Genomic DNA, 16,449 nt, shown 5'->3' with positions numbered 1-16,449 from the left:
GCATAAATTAAATAAATAGTGGACATAATACGCTCACTTTGTTTCCCAGAAAGGGTTTTTGGGGATAATGCGGCTGTATATATGCATGTATGTATGTATATACTATATGTGCCTGCGGGTATTCGGGCTGTTGATGCTAATTCCTTCTCCTCCGCTTCCAGTTGGTTGTTCCCCTGGTTTCAGTATGTATGTATGTTGTTGCTGCTTTTTTTATTCTAGTTTAATTTAAATTCGCGCCCGTTTCTTTGTTTTTATTTATGTTTTGTTTTAGCGTTTCGCGCGCGATTTTCTGAGTGTTGTTCTCTGTTTCTTTTTTTTTATATATTTGTAAATGTGTTTGTATATATTGTATTGGTAGATTTTTCACCTACGGTAATTTTCTTCTTTCTGTTTGTGCAACTGCACTTTTCGTTTTTTAATGTTAGCACACATTCGCTCTTTTGGCTTGATTGCTTTTTTGTTTGTTTTAGTTTACAAAATATTGCATGTATTCATTTTGAATTTTGGAAATTCACCGCACATTTTTTTTTTTTTTGTAAAACTCAAATAAAATGCGTTACTGTATTGGGTACAATTTATAGTTTTAATGTGGCAATCCAATTATGTAAATATAACTTTTTGTAAGAAAACTATATGCAACAAAGTCGTTTGTAATTATAAGACCACCACTGTATAAATATTTCGGCAATTCACTGCAGCTTTGTTTTAGTTGTCGGAATTTTTTTCTTTTGTTTTATGTGTGCATTTATTGTGTTACTGAGCATTTGCTTTGTTTTGTTTTCCGCACTTTTTAAACTTTGTCACCACAACTTATGTACACATTTATATACTTATGTTCTTTTCACAGCACTTTGTCACTGTTTAAAAATATATGTAAATTGTTTCTGTTTTGGTTTTGTGTTTTTATTTATGTATTTATTTATTTTATTAAATATCCGAGGTGCCTTTCGGAAAGGCTCGAAGGACCATGTTTACACCACTCAATTTTGGGGTATTCAAAATCAGCTAACACCCGCGATTAATAAAAATACTAGAGTAATTTGGTGCACAATTACTTTAATTTTTTGTATATTTAAAGCACAATAAAATTCCAAATATGTACATATGGATATGATTAATTAACCGCAGCGACAAATGTTGTTGGGTTGAAATAAGATGCTGCTCGCTGGAATTGGGTTGACCCGAAGTTGGTTTTAGCTCGGGGGAACTTTGTTGCGGCGCAGTGCAGAACGGACACAGTGTGGAATCGAATTGTGAGTCGGAAGGTGTCGACGCTGCGCAGTGTATAAGCGAAAGTAAGAAACGATTGTGGCCGGGCGGCTTGTGTAGAACGAATTGTGTCTGCTTTCTCCTTGTCCATCCTTTTTGATGAGTGGGTGGATGTACAAGTGTGGTCAGTTGTCTTGTGTGCGAGTGTGGTGTCGTCAAGTATTAGTGTGTGCTAGTTTTTCCCATTAAAGTGGGGGGATGCTTAACTCATTTAAACAATTGTTTTATCTAGTTGTTGAGTTTAATATTTCCACCTTCACGTTTGATGGCAATACTAAGATTAAAGGACATTAGGTTTGCTTACAACTATTTGTGCTATCGACAGAACATTCATGTTGTTCTGTTGTGCAACAAGATGCATCACATCTGGCAGCATTGTTTGTCAGTTATTCTGTTATTTTTCTATGTATATTCTTGGAAATGTACAGTTTCCAACTAAATTCCTATTCTTAGCTTACAGTTTTAAGAAGCGTCACTTTTTGTACAGACGCCGTCAAGAGTACAAGTGTTTAAGATCTCTTTAATAAATAATCGTTTTAATATTAAATGTGGTGTCTTATTATTTCCACAAATGTATTTGGATAAGATATATCTGTTACTGATAATTACAATACATTATTATGTGTATATGTCATGATACATGCTTTTATGTTTACAGCTAAAGAGGATTTATTGATATTTTTACGTTCATGAGTATGACAAGGAATGTTATCTTTCTTAAAGTGCCCTAGAGACGATCAAATGATTGCGTCAAACACTTTAAGTGTGTTGGTGTCCTCGGCTCTCGTCGACTACACGTACGCTACACCGACATGTTTTTGGCTCTGGCTGATGAAAATCAAAAATTTTTGATATTTCTATTTGACGGACGATAATTTGATCGCCTCCACTCATGTTTGAGAAGCATGAGCTCATTTGCAATGGAGATTTCAAGCTGAGAGGACACAGAAAAATGAAGCGTATTGAAATTGAATTGACTCAGAAAAGTTAAGTGAATTGAAATAAGTCTGAAATTTTAAAATAAATAAAATAAAATAAAATAAATAAAGTAAAATCAAATAAAATATAACAAAATCAAATAAATAAATAAAATAAAATATAATAAAATCAAAAAAATAAAGTAAAGAAAATATAATAGAATCAAGTAAATAAAATAACAAAAACACATGCCAATAACAGATAATCATCCGACGCTGACATAATGACCGTTCGCTACGACCTCAAAACCACAGTATATACAGTAGATAACCTTTTCGTGGTAGCTTTCTGAGGGGTGAATAGCGACCATCTTGGATTTTCAGAGGTAGCAACGCAGTGCTGTATATATTGAGGCAGTAAATACTTAGCAAATTTATTCTATTAAATAACAAAAACTATAAATATTGTTGCTTAATATAAAAGGAAATTATTTATTAATGACATATATTTACTAATATTTGATTTAAACGCCATAGTGTGTCATGTTTCGCCCATAAAAATATCATTTACTGATAGTCAGATATTCTTTATGTAGTGAGTTCTTATTAATAAAAAGCAGCCCTGTTCTTAGATTTCTCGGTGGTGAGTTTTCTTCTGAATGTATTTGTTTTCAATTGACAGACAGAAAACATAAAACGGTTTGTATTCGTAAGTTTTTGAAATATTATTACCAATAATTTTAATTTGGAAAGAAGATATTTAGGTATTTGAAGCTGAATTTTAATACATCGTTCTAATTGTCACCCGTATACTATTTTTGATAATTTATTTTTGAATATTTAAGTTTTGCATTTTCCACACCACCCCAGAGGTTTACAATAAAGCGCGTTACAGACTTTTTTTAGGTGTTCGGTTCTCCGGTAGGCCTATTTTCACCTTTTCAACTTAAAATAAAAATAATTAATAATTTACATAAAATTTAATAAAAATATTGCACAAAATAATTTAATAATTAATAAAGATTTCTAAGCTCTCACAATAGATGCATCCAAAATCCTACAATTCTATTAAATATATTAAAATACAGAAGCTAGCTTTTAGAAGGGGGAGGTAGTTACCTATGTGAAATGCTCAAAAATTTGATGTGCCGAAAATGAGGGCTGGCTGCCTGCCTATTAAAAATTCTTAAAGAAAAATATGTTCTAATTCTTATAAAAAGTATTTTAAAACGTCGGGTTGTGAATTTTCGTAGCAATAAAAAGGCTCTACAATTTTTAATATAAACTTTATTATTAACACTAATATGTATTCTTATTAAAAACTTCGACATATCTTTCATTTCAAACTCAATTTCCAATTGATGTTTTCCTATAACGGCTAACGAGTTGTCAATTTGTTTATGTCAAACGACAAATTACCACCCAGGATTGTATCCTACTGCATGAAAAAATTTGGAAATACTTGAAGCGTGTTTAAAAATTCCACAAAAAAAAAAACAACTGATTTAGCATTAAACAACAACTAATATCCCAATAAAATTGAACAGATATGCAAAGTAATTCAATATAATCACTTAAATAACGTAAACACTTGCATTATTTAATATCTTTTAAAGTCTCGGTCATCAAAATTTAAAATTTATATGTAGTTTAAATGCTAACACAACACCCTGATTACCATGAAAGTAGCAAAAAAAGTGTAACACAACGCCCTAAGATTTTCTAGAGGTGAGTATATGTATGTAAACAAAGAAAAGGTTTATTACTGTATATACTGAGCTCAAAACTAAACTGATGTTTCACGTATTAATTTTTACGTTTGTGGGCAAAACAGGATTGAACATCTTTAACACATACATATGCACTGTTTGACGTAATTATTTGATCGTCTCCAGGGCACTTAACTCGCGCGAGCTAACGCGGTCTTGCTACGCTTCTTTGCAAGGGTGTCTGCACTCGTGATACTTCTATCGTCAATAACGAGAATGCTAACACAAAATAGAATCGAGGATAAATTGCCAGAATTAACTCGACAGCAAAATTCGTGATTGCAAAAATGTTCAAGTGGCGATGGTTTGTTAACAATCTAAAGACTGCCGGATGCAACAGAGACAGTTTTAATTAGAGTGCTACCGTGATAAGAGCAAATGATATATAAATAGTAGTTGTTAATGCGGATAATGAGTAGTAAATAAATAAAGATATTATTGTATTTCTTATTTTTACCTTGAAGTTGGTCTTTTATTTAACAATCCAAGGCTCGAACTCAATAGTTGGTTATAAGGTAAACGATTTATCAAGAAATCCGTTACGTTATGTATCACGATTTAAATATCACAATAAATATTGAACGTATGATAGTAGCCTAGGGCAATAATGACAAATACAATTGTCTAGGCAACATTTGTTGCTTGTCGAGATGTGTCGTTAGGTATCGATGTCTAATGTGTATCTCTATTAAAAGATTATTTAGAAACACGATAAGCAGTGACTACGTGTACTTTCTTAATTATATTGTTTAATTAGAGTAGATCAACTGTGGATTCCTTCATATAGAATATTGTATTTGTTGGAATAATGAATCATTCGCCCGCAGTAGTATCAAGGAGATCTGTTGGTTACAAAAGTTTAATAACGTTCACAGTACTTTTGATTGCGTGGCTTGCCGGTTTTTCTTCACGTTTATTCGCAGTGATTCGATTTGAATCTATTATTCATGAGTTCGATCCATGGTTTAATTACCGCGCTACAGGGTATATGGTGCAACATGGATTTTATAAATTTTTGAATTGGTTTGATGAACGAGCCTGGTATCCTTTGGGAAGAATTGTTGGTGGAACGGTATATCCAGGACTTATGATAACTTCTGGTTGCATACACTACATTTTACATACCTTGAATATACCGATACATATACGTGATATTTGCGTTTTTTTGGCACCGATTTTTAGTGGATTAACATCGATTTCAACCTATTTGCTTACTAGTGAATTATGGTCCCGAGGAGCAGGGCTTTTTGCTGCAAGTTTTATAGCTATTGTTCCTGGTTATATAAGCCGTTCAGTAGCAGGCTCTTACGACAACGAAGGAATTGCCATATTTGCACTACAATTTACATATTTCTTATGGGTACGTTCATTGAAAACTGGATCCGTTTTTTGGTCGGCTGGAGCAGCACTATCTTATTTTTACATGGTGTCGGCATGGGGAGGATATGTATTTATTACTAACTTAATACCACTTCACGTATTTGTCCTGCTTCTAATGGGTCGGTACTCTGAGAGGATTCTAACCAGCTATTCGACGTTCTACATTTTGGGACTACTATTATCGATGCAAATACCGTTTGTAGGTTTTCAACCTATACGAACAAGTGAGCACATGGCCGCTCTGGGAATATTTGTACTTTTGCTTATTATCGCAGTCCTTCGTCACTTACAAAGTGTATTATCTCGAAGTGAATATCGCAAAATATATCTCTTTGGAGTCATAGCGGCCGCAGTTATAGTATTTACTGGTGTAGTTGTTCTTACAGTATTGGGTGTTATTGCTCCGTGGAGTGGTCGATTTTATTCATTATGGGATACTGGATATGCTAAAATACATATCCCTATTATTGCCTCGGTATCGGAACATCAACCGACTACATGGTTTTCTTTTTTCTTCGATTTGCATATACTCGCTTGTTCGTTTCCAGTTGGAATTTGGTATTGCATAAAGAATGTTAATGATGAACGTGTTTTCGTTATACTTTATGCCATCAGTGCTGTATATTTTGCCGGTGTTATGGTGCGATTAATGCTAACTCTTACTCCAGTCGTGTGCATTCTTGCTGGGATTGCATTTTCTAATTTGTTTGAAGTATTTCTCAAAGAAGACAGCAATTCAAATACATTTGCTCACAAAACTATAACCTATGTGGATGATCGCGATGATAATTCAATGGAGAAAAAAAATCTGTATGACAAAGTAAGAAATTTTAGAATACTAATATATGTATATACAGTAAATGCGTTATTTAATATGTGTATTTAAGGGGCTATACCAGTGTGACGCATGAAAAATTAGGCGATTTCGTGAATTTTTTTAAAAGAAATCTAGTTGAATGTTTCGACGTTCTATGTACGTAATAAAGTATATTTTTGGGGAATGCTTACTTTAGTATCCCATTTTGCAGAGGTTTTGCGCAAAGGGGGAGGGGTCTGGGGGCTTGCTACCCCCCTAATTTGAAAGATAATGAATAGAGCTTTTGAATAATAGCAACCTTCCCCCCTAAAATAGTAAAATCGTAGTTTTTCCATACAATTTTCACTAATTATTATAAAATGTATGAATTTTTACGCATAGAGTGACTCTATGTTTAGTATTTTTATTATTTCAATGATTTAAAGTGGAAATCCACTTTATTTAAATAATAAAAACACTGAAAATTAAAAATTGTATATGTATCGGTAATACCAAATTAACCCAACCAGCCATTTATACAAGACCGTGAAAAGTGGGCAATATATTACGTCCATATAACGAAAATTTGGAATAAAAAATCGCGCGATTTTCAGTATAATACATTGAAACAAGGGCACAATTCCGATTTCTTTGGCGCCGCGATTTGAAGGTACCGTTGGAAAGAGAAAGTCCTCCTGATTAAAAAATATATAGGGTTATAGGTACCGCAAACGCTTAGTTTACGAGATATTCGACCTTAAAGTTCAAAAATTCCCAAAATTCGAGCATTTCAACAAGCTATTTTACCGCATTAAACACACTTTACTCACATTTTTCACTTCAAATTAATTAATTTAAACTATGAACTTTTAAATAAATCCACATTTTACACTTTTAACAGTTTTTTTACCGAAGAAATCTTTATTTTAAAAATTACATTTTACACTCGTAGTGAACATAATGTGTGTGCTAAAATTACGACGAAATGGAGCGCTACCATGTGATAATAAGGAAATTCGCTGAAATGCCTTTTTTCCCAAAAATTCCTCTATCCATTCATATGGATATGTTCTTTATTTAATTTAATAAACAAATATGTATTATAATTTACATAAATTATAAAATAATATTATATAATAATATTTAACCATTTTATAATGAAAACTCAAACTTTGTTTGAATATTAGTGCAAGATAACCAAAAAATATAACCACTTTATAACGAAACTCAATATATTTTTTTTATTTTAACGCAGAAAGCAGTACTACGCGAAAGTACTTCAGACACCCCGGATATTCGCTCGACCAGGGTTATTTTTTTAAAGAGCGGCCGAAGGCCGCCAACGCAAAAGGAGTACTACACGAAAGTATTTCAGTCACCCCGGGTATTTGCTCGACCAGGGTTATTTTTTTAAAGCGCGGCCGAAGGCCGCCAACGCAGAAAGGAGTACTACGCGAAAGTACTTCAGTCACCCCGGGTATTCGCTCGACCAGGGTTATTTTTTTAAAGCGCGGCCGAAGACCGCCAACGCAGAAAGCAGTACTACGCGAAAGTACTTCAGTCACCCCGATATGATATAAATTTTACAATATTATTATAAATTTTTACTTCTTTATTTTTATTAAACATAAATCGCATATTATACATATACATACATATGTATAGTATATATATATACATATGTATATATACATGTGTATATGGAACAAGGGCTGGGATTTAGATTAGCATCCCCGGATTTCGGGGATAAAATGGGTGTCACTGGAAAGGTGGCGTTCTCCAGATCACGAAAATATATACATTTAGTTGCCGCTGACTTATAGTTTTAAAGATATTTGCATTTAAAGTTGAAAAATTGACAACTTTTACATTGATAATTTGTGTATTGTGAGTAACTTTTTCACTTATATTGTGCACTTTTCACTTACTAACACTTCACTATAACGTTTCTGTATATTATTTTTTTTAATATTTGTTGTAAATAAAGCTTTATTTTAATAATTTTATTTTAGTTACAATTCTCTGCATTTGCACAATAAGAAAAGGGTTGCCATGGCTATTTTTTTTTGGAGCGCGGCGCGGAAAGTGAAAAAGTTATTCACAATATACAAATTACCAGTGTAAAAGTTATAAATTTTGCAACCTTAAATGCAAATATCTTTAAAACTATAAGTCAGCGGCAACTATATGTATATATATATTTTCGTGATCTGGAGAACGTCACCTTTCCAGTGATATTCTAAATCCCAGCCAAATTTTTTTTTTTACAGAAATATTGAAAAATAACAGAGTTATGTGATGTATGCGGAAGTGCCGAAAAAAAAGTGCCTCAACTGCTGGCATGACTCCGGTCGTTGAACTACGATCCTTGAAAAATATCAAAAATTAAGAAAATGGCATAATGGCGTAAAAAAAAATTCGTGGGGAAACTTTAGTATACGATCCCACGATTCAGGGTTAAAAGTGGTATGGTTGGATAGGGCTGATGCTCCAGATTAAGAAAATATATAATTGTTGCCGCCGCAAACTTATAGTTTCCGAGATATTTGCATTTAAAGTTGAAAATTTTGCAAATTTCTCGACTTATGGTTAGTTTTTCTTCCGTATTATGCACTTTTTATACATTTACAATTCACTACAATATTTCTACATATTTATTTTTTATCAATATTTTAGATATTTGCTTAAAATAAGCATTTTATATTTTACATAAATATTACTACACGCACAATAACAATAAGTGTTCCGTGTTGTCAAATAATAAGTGTTACCATATCACAAATGATTGAAAACAATAAAAATAAATAAAAAAAAACTCAAATGCATGAAAAAAATTATCCTGGGTGACCAACACCTGGGTGTGTCAGGTTTTTACGATTGAAACTCCTTTTTGCGATGGCGGCCTTCGGCCGCGCTTCAAAAAAATAACCCTGGCCGATCCAACACCGGGATGTATCAGGTTTTTTTTAAGTAAAACTCCTTTTCGCGTTGGCGGCCTTCGGCCGCGCTTCAAAAAAATAACCCTGGCCGATCCAACACCGGGGTGTATCAAAAATCTTGATATATCAAGAAAAAGGGCAATGATTTATGTATTTGGGGTATAGTCCTATTTTTTTATTCATTTTTATTCGTTTGATAAATGTGTAATTATGGCAACACTTATTATCTGTCAACACGGAATACTTTTGTTATTGTGCATGAAATGAAAATTGTTTAAAATATAAAATGCTTATTTTAAGCAAATAACTAAATAATTACTAGAAAAAAAATATGTAGAAACAATGTAGTGAAGTGTAAGTGCATAAAAAGTGCATAATATGAATTAAATAATTACTAGCAATCGAGAAATTGCAAGATAAAATTTGCAAAATTTTCAACTTTAAATGCAAATATCTCGAAAACTATAAGTTTGCGGCGGCAACAATAATATATTTTCTTAATCTGGAGCATCAGCCCTATCCAACCATACCACTTTTAACCATGAAATCGTGGGATCGTATACTAAAGCCGACACAAATTCGTTTTTCTACAAAAAAAATGGTGTTTTTTTTTAATGCCAAATTGACAATTTTCAACCAATCAAAAAGATCGTAGACCATTGTATAGCAAATGTATTCAACTATACCCAGTTTTAATTTGAAGTCGATCGGTCAATTTCTCGTTGAGTTATGATGTCAGCAATTTTGAAAAATGTCGTTTCGAGAAAAACGCCTTTAAAGTTTCACTTATATATGTTTGCACGTCTGAGCGGTCGCTGTTTAGAACGCTGCCATTAAAAAACTATTCAAGATACGACCTTGCCGATTTCACAGGATATTTTTGAATATATAAACTATCGAAAAAGCAAAAAAAATTTTTTTTTTTTAAGTGTGACACTGGTATAGCTCCTTAATATTAGTTTATAGTTTTAGTAGTAATAATATCTATCATATATTGGAATTTCGAATGGGTCGAAGGGGTGAAATAGCTTGTCTTTAAAGTCGAATATCTCGTAAACTTAGTGTTTGCCGTAGATCGAAATTGTGCCGAAATGAGTACTACGCAAAAGTACTTCAGTCACCCTAGTATTGGCTCGACCAGGGTTATTTTTTTTTAAAGCGCGGTCGAAGTCCCGCAACGCGCCGAAAGCAGTATTACGCGAAAGAGCTTCTGTCACCCCGATATAATATAAATTTAATAATAAAGAAAAAAGAATCACTCGAAAATTCAAACGAAGAATGCGCTGTAGTTGGATATCCTACGTATTTGGTGTTTAAGAATTGGCAACGCTCGTTTTCCTCATAATTGTAAACAAATAAAAGTGAAATGTGAACTTTTTTCAATGTTTATAGTGTATATTTAAATATAAAAAGTTAAAAATGTGAAAATATTTAGTGAAACATTGTGAAATACTATGAGCTATTAATACACATTTTTGAATTTTAAATCGGTAAAATTATAAAAAAATAAACTTCTTAACAAAATAATTTAAACTTTAAGTGTGCTTAAATCGGCTGTCCAAACAGCGAAATCAATTTCCAACAGGATAACGACCCAAAATACACATCCTGTTGCAAAATTGCAACAAAATGAAGGCCAAAAAATAATAAATGCATCTAAAACTATTGTAATTACTTTTGTATGTAAACTACTTAGTGTATGTAAACTTTTGCGATATAAATTACTAGAGGACCCTTCCACGTTTTACTGTGGCTGATACATACTAGTTAGTACTACTAATACCATCTATATGACCTATGTCCTTACCCTGGTTCAATGCTACCTCCCTACCAATTTTCAGCCAAATCAGTTCAGCCGTTCCTGAGTTATAAATGGTGTAACTAACACGACTTTCTTTTATATACAGTTACGGACAATAAAATATAATCATCCATGGTACTAATTTTCCATTCTAAAAAAATTATGAATTTGATTTAAATTCAACTAAGTTATAGTTTTATTATGTACTTCATATCATGTGCTATTGGTAGCAGTAAAAATATTGAAAAAAAAAAAAAACAATTCATAAATATTAAAAAAAGGTAAATAATATATTTCAAAAATTCGAAGGACAAAACAATTGAATCAAAATCTTTTACATTAAAAAAACATATTTTTTAAGGGAACTAATAGAAAAATTGGTAGTACATTTTAGAGTATTCTTAAACTTCTAATACCGATGCACATGTTCTAGGCATAGACCTAATTAGGCTACCGAAAGTGTTCTGTGGATCGGAATACCAGACCTTTGTACCTTCTCTCAGAATTCTGCCTTATTTTTCGATTTAAGGGGTGCAATACTTTCCTTAACAAAAAGTTTTAAAAGTTTTTGATGAGATTCAGATCTGCCGATTACTCTGGCTAAGCCATAACGCTAGCACCATGATCTGAAACCCATTTTTTGTAAGACCCGAAGTAAGTTTCGGGTCGCTCTCTTGTTGGAATTGCCAAAATGCAAGGCGAATTCTATTTAGCATATGGAAGTATGAAATTATCTAAAACTTTAAGTATAAATGGCGGTCTATGTTTTATTGTATCCAAAAAATAGGTCCCGCATTACAATATGAGAAACAATCCTAATCCATTATATTGACCCCACGGAGTTTGAAGGACCTAGTCGTGTAGCGGACGCACATTTCTTTGTTTTTTTGGACGTCGGACTCACGCGCAACTATCATTTCCTATAATATTAATTTTGCACTGAGACCATAATATGTCGGACCATTTTCTTTTAAATTTCAGCTCCGCCCTAATTAATGTGTCGTTTTGCAGACTGAATACGATTGCATCTATGCCGGCACCTTTCGGGACCATGTGCCAAAGCAATTTTTCTCCACAAGTCGTCTTCTTACTATTCTTGAAGAAATGTTTGCACATAATTCTTATTGAATGGCTTTAGAGGCCTTAAACGGTACGCGCATCCTCAATCATGCAATATTTCGAACGACTTGCGCAGTTATTTTTTTTTGTAGTCGGCCTATTTTTTCAACCTTTTTTCGGAAATTTTAAGGCATCAAACACAAATATGTGAGACATATTCCATAAGTTTGCAATTTGCCCTTACGTGTGACCCGTTCCTTGCAAATTTTGGACGCACAATCTTTCCTCCTGTGAATAAGGTTTTGCTCGACACATTTTTTTAAATAAATTCATAATTGATACAATTATTCATTCCACTAATTAAGTTAATATAACTACTTTTTACGCCTTTTAAATTCAGTCTTTTTAATTTATGAAACCATTTCACTTTTGATACTATTATTTTGTCACTAAGCACGAGGAATGCTATTTACACTTTTTAAGTTACAGTTAACTGTAAAACTCGACAATGCTATCTTTTCCTCTTTTTTAAAAGTACATACTATTGCCTTTGTTATTATGCAGAAAAGTTACTACATATGTATATGAAAATTTTCAAAAAAAATATGCCATTGTTTCAAAGCTACACCTTTGTTTCTATTTTATTGTCCGTAGTCCGTAACTGTATATAGATGTGAGGTTTCTATATTGTTGTTTTTTTTTTTTTTGAAGAAATGAAATTTTCAAATGATTCTTATATGAATTGGAACAAATACTTATGATTTTAAATATAATTTTTGTATTTATGAATTACAATGAATTTTAACATAAATAGAAAAACTACATATCCTATGTCCTTACCCCGGTTCTAAGCTACCTCCCCACCAATTTTTAGCCAAATCGGTTTAGCCGTTCTTGAGTTATAAATCAAATAAACGTGTCGTAATTTAATAGAACTACATAGGTGTACGTAAACTTTATTGATTTACTGTACAGTACTTCTCCAATAAATTACGAACGAAAACAAAAATTTAATGTTTTTAATATAATTTAATAATATTGAATATGATTCAATACAAAAATATGATAATTTAAGTTTAATGTATATAGCATATAAAAAATATTTTTTTTTTAAATACGCCAAATATTTATGTTTTTATTAATGATTAAAGTTAGAACTCCGAATAATTTTTTTGTTCGTTTGTAATTTATTGGACAGATACTGTATATACATAGTTATAGCCGCGGAAAACTTGTAGTTTTCGCGATATTTGCGTTTAAAGTATGTATATAAATATTTACACTTATAAATTTGGTTTGATAACACTTCACTAATTCGTTTGTTTATATTAATTATTCATTATATAGGCCAAAAATACTTGTAATTCAATATTTAACTTATTGTTCAATTCTATTTATTTAACAATAACAAGAGAGCTACAAGCTTTCAAATGATCAGCCCTTGAACGAATAAAATCCGGGCAATTCCGGTAACGTAGAACCGGCTGTCGTGGGAATTGACGTGTTTGAAGTCTATAACAGCGGTGCTTACGCTATAACTCGCTTTGACATATTTGGCTTTCAAGTAGCTGAGAAAAACATCTTTTACAAAAGCACAGCATTTTTAAGAATAACACTTAAAATGAGCACAACAAGCAAGTTGACCTGCGCTGGTGCCGTCTAACTCATGGTGTCTCACTTGAAACTAATGGTGTGATCATCATTCATTCAGTGCTGGCTGTCATTGGCTCAGCTACATCGTTTTTCTGTTAGTTCAACAAAAATATAGTTGAATTTTTTTTAGGAAACTGTGTTGTTTTAATATTTATTGATGCTCTTGTTGGGTGGATCCAAAGTTGAATTTTTTAGCCAATACGAATCCAAATATGATTATAATACAAGGTCTGTGGCAAAAGAAACAGGACTGTTAAAAAAAACAACAAAAAATTAATATTTTTCAAAAGTTATATTTTTTTATTCAAAGTAGTTTCCTTGTGCTTCGATACAGCGTTTAGCCCGGTCAATTAGCATTTCAAATGAGTGTTTGGTCATTTTTCGGAATGCTCTTGAGAATATCGGTCGTCGCCTTTTGGATAGCTGAAATGTCTTGAAACCAGTGTCCTTTCATGGGCAAATGAAGTTTTCCAAATAGGTAAAAATAACAGGGTGCCAAATCAGGTGAGTAGGGTGAGTGATTAATGGTTAATATGGAGGTTTTTGTCAAAAAATCAAGCGTCGACCGATGACACGGCGCATTATCGCATTACCCTGCCTCACGGTATTGTGGTCGAGCACGACGAATGCGTGACAAAAGACGCTTCATAACACCAAGGTAAAACACAGTATTAATGGTTTGGCCAGGTGGGACGAACTCTCGGTGTACAATACTTTCGGAATCCTAAAAACAAATCAGCATTGTCTTTATTTTTGACTTCTGAAGACGACCGACCTCTGATCGTCACAGAGGTCCTCACGACCTCCTTGGAATCGCTTAAACCACTCATGCACATTACTACGGGATAGGCACTGATCACCATAAACTTTTTTCATCATTTGAAATGTCTCAGTAAACGTTTTCTCAAGTTTAAAACAAAATTTAATATTTGCTCTTTGTTCAAAATGCATTTTACATACGACCGATGACCAAAAAGCTGCTGTCACTTTTTGATCGATAACATCGATTGTAGTTATCCAATTGTCTTAAAATTTTTACGAAATGTCAAGAAGAGATCAAACTTTTTATTTCATATACCCACCAATAGGTGGCGCCACCAGAAACAGTTATAATTAAAAAAGTTCTGTTTCTTTTGCGACAGACTTTGTATATGGGTTATACTGATTATTGCGCCTGAACAAATTCGTTTTTTTTTTTAAACGAGCCCTTCAGAAGGTAGGAAGGAAGGGCTAAGTTCGGATGCAACCGAACATTTTATACTCTTGCAACTTGCACAAATCAAAGCCAGGGAAATAATTTTAGGTATAAAACCAATCATATGGAGTAAAGTAAGCCGGATATTCGAAAATCCTGATATTAGTTATATAAGGGCTAGGCCATGTTGTTGCTCAATTTTATCTATTTTAGGCACAAAGATACACAGTTATGATTAAAACACGCCCTCTTATGCGGTAGAAAGTCACCCGGAAATTCGAAAATCTCTTTTTAGTAAGTATATGGTAGGTAAGGGAAGTATTGGTCCGATTTAACCCATTTTCGACATACAGATATACCATTATAACAGAAAGATTATCCCTTAATTTCATTCAATTCAATATTCGGTACCTTGGGGCTTGAACAGTTTCCATTGGATTTGAACAATTTTTGGTCATAAGGTGGCACACACTAAAGACATTATTCATGCTAAGTTTTATCCCGTTATAATAATTCTTTCTTGATTTGTGTACTGGAAACTGAACGAGTTAATTGGAATTTAAAATTGTGTTATATGGGAAGTAGGCGTGATTGTTGTCCGAGTTTGTCTATTTTCACAATTTGATATGTTGATAAGAATATGGAAAGGATGCCAGGTCGAAGTCGGATCTCGAAATATGGGTTTTCACCAAAAAGTGGGCGGTGTTATGCCCATCGTCCAATTTTCACACTGGCTCCTATAAAGCTCTCTGATACCATCACGGGGGTAAAATTTAATGTCTCTGGCGTATTTTGTTATTTATTTATTGCGCTTTTAGTTGTTTTTAACAGTACCGTTATATAGGGAGGGAGCGGCGTTATCTTTCGAATTTATCGATTTTCACACTGTCGGTAGAGGTTCTTATAAGATTTATATTTAGCAAATTTAGTTGTTGTAGCTTAAGCGGCTTAGGAGATATGTACATCAGAGAACTGCAACGAGTAATACATTTTTGTTTATACTTAAGTACTGATCGGTTACTCTGCCTGATTCTGTCAGTTCAGTTCATATACACGAAACGCACTGTTTGTCTTCACATCAGCGATAGAGAACAACTTTGAATCTTTAGCGATCAGCTTATACCTGATTTGTTTATGAACGTTCGTATCAGCAGAAAATACCCGAAGTGATGCAAACTCATGCTTCAATGATTGAAATGATCGACAGAGTTTGGTTTGTATATCTTCCCCTAAACACAGATTTACTAGTGCACTTTTGTTCTATTTCAAATACATATGTTTGTATATAAATGTATGTATGTATATAATATATGTACATATGTTATATATATAATGGAAATTCCATCGAGTACATACATACAACAAATGTACATATGTAGACATGTATGTATGTACGTTCTCGATGGAGTTTCCATTGTTTACGCTTCGAAAATTTGTAACATGCGCACATTTTCAAATCTGATACATTTTTGTCCACACATGATTCAAATCAGTCCAGCAGAAAATTGATTTATTGATAGTTTACCCAAAGTTTCAATTCAATTCAAACAATCGTCGCAACCACAGTATATACAGTGGAAAACCTTTTCGTGGTAGCTTTCTGAGGGGTGAATAGCAACCATCTTGGATTTTCAGTGGTAGCAACGCAGTGCTATTGAGGCAGTAAAAAGA

The 16,449-nt window shown here is 32.9% G+C and overlaps 1 protein-coding gene across 1 annotated transcript in view; it reads left to right on the top strand.

Moving 5' to 3' along the window:
• Positions 1-4,640: 4,640 nt before the first annotated feature.
• Positions 4,641-16,449, top strand: part of LOC126764045 (dolichyl-diphosphooligosaccharide--protein glycosyltransferase subunit STT3B) — an 88,831-nt gene continuing 77,022 nt past the window's right edge. The window contains exon 1 of the mRNA XM_050481783.1: positions 4,641-6,155. Coding sequence (XP_050337740.1) covers positions 4,764-6,155 — 1,392 coding nt within the window. The 5' untranslated portion in view covers positions 4,641-4,763. The remainder of the gene's footprint in view (positions 6,156-16,449) is intronic.

This window comes from Bactrocera neohumeralis, unplaced genomic scaffold (assembly GCF_024586455.1).
Source record: "Bactrocera neohumeralis isolate Rockhampton unplaced genomic scaffold, APGP_CSIRO_Bneo_wtdbg2-racon-allhic-juicebox.fasta_v2 cluster09, whole genome shotgun sequence".
In the NCBI taxonomy this organism is placed as follows: Eukaryota; Metazoa; Arthropoda; class Insecta; order Diptera; family Tephritidae; genus Bactrocera; species Bactrocera neohumeralis.
Note: the sequence above shows the minus strand (reverse complement) of the source record. Positions and strands in the feature narration are given on the sequence as shown.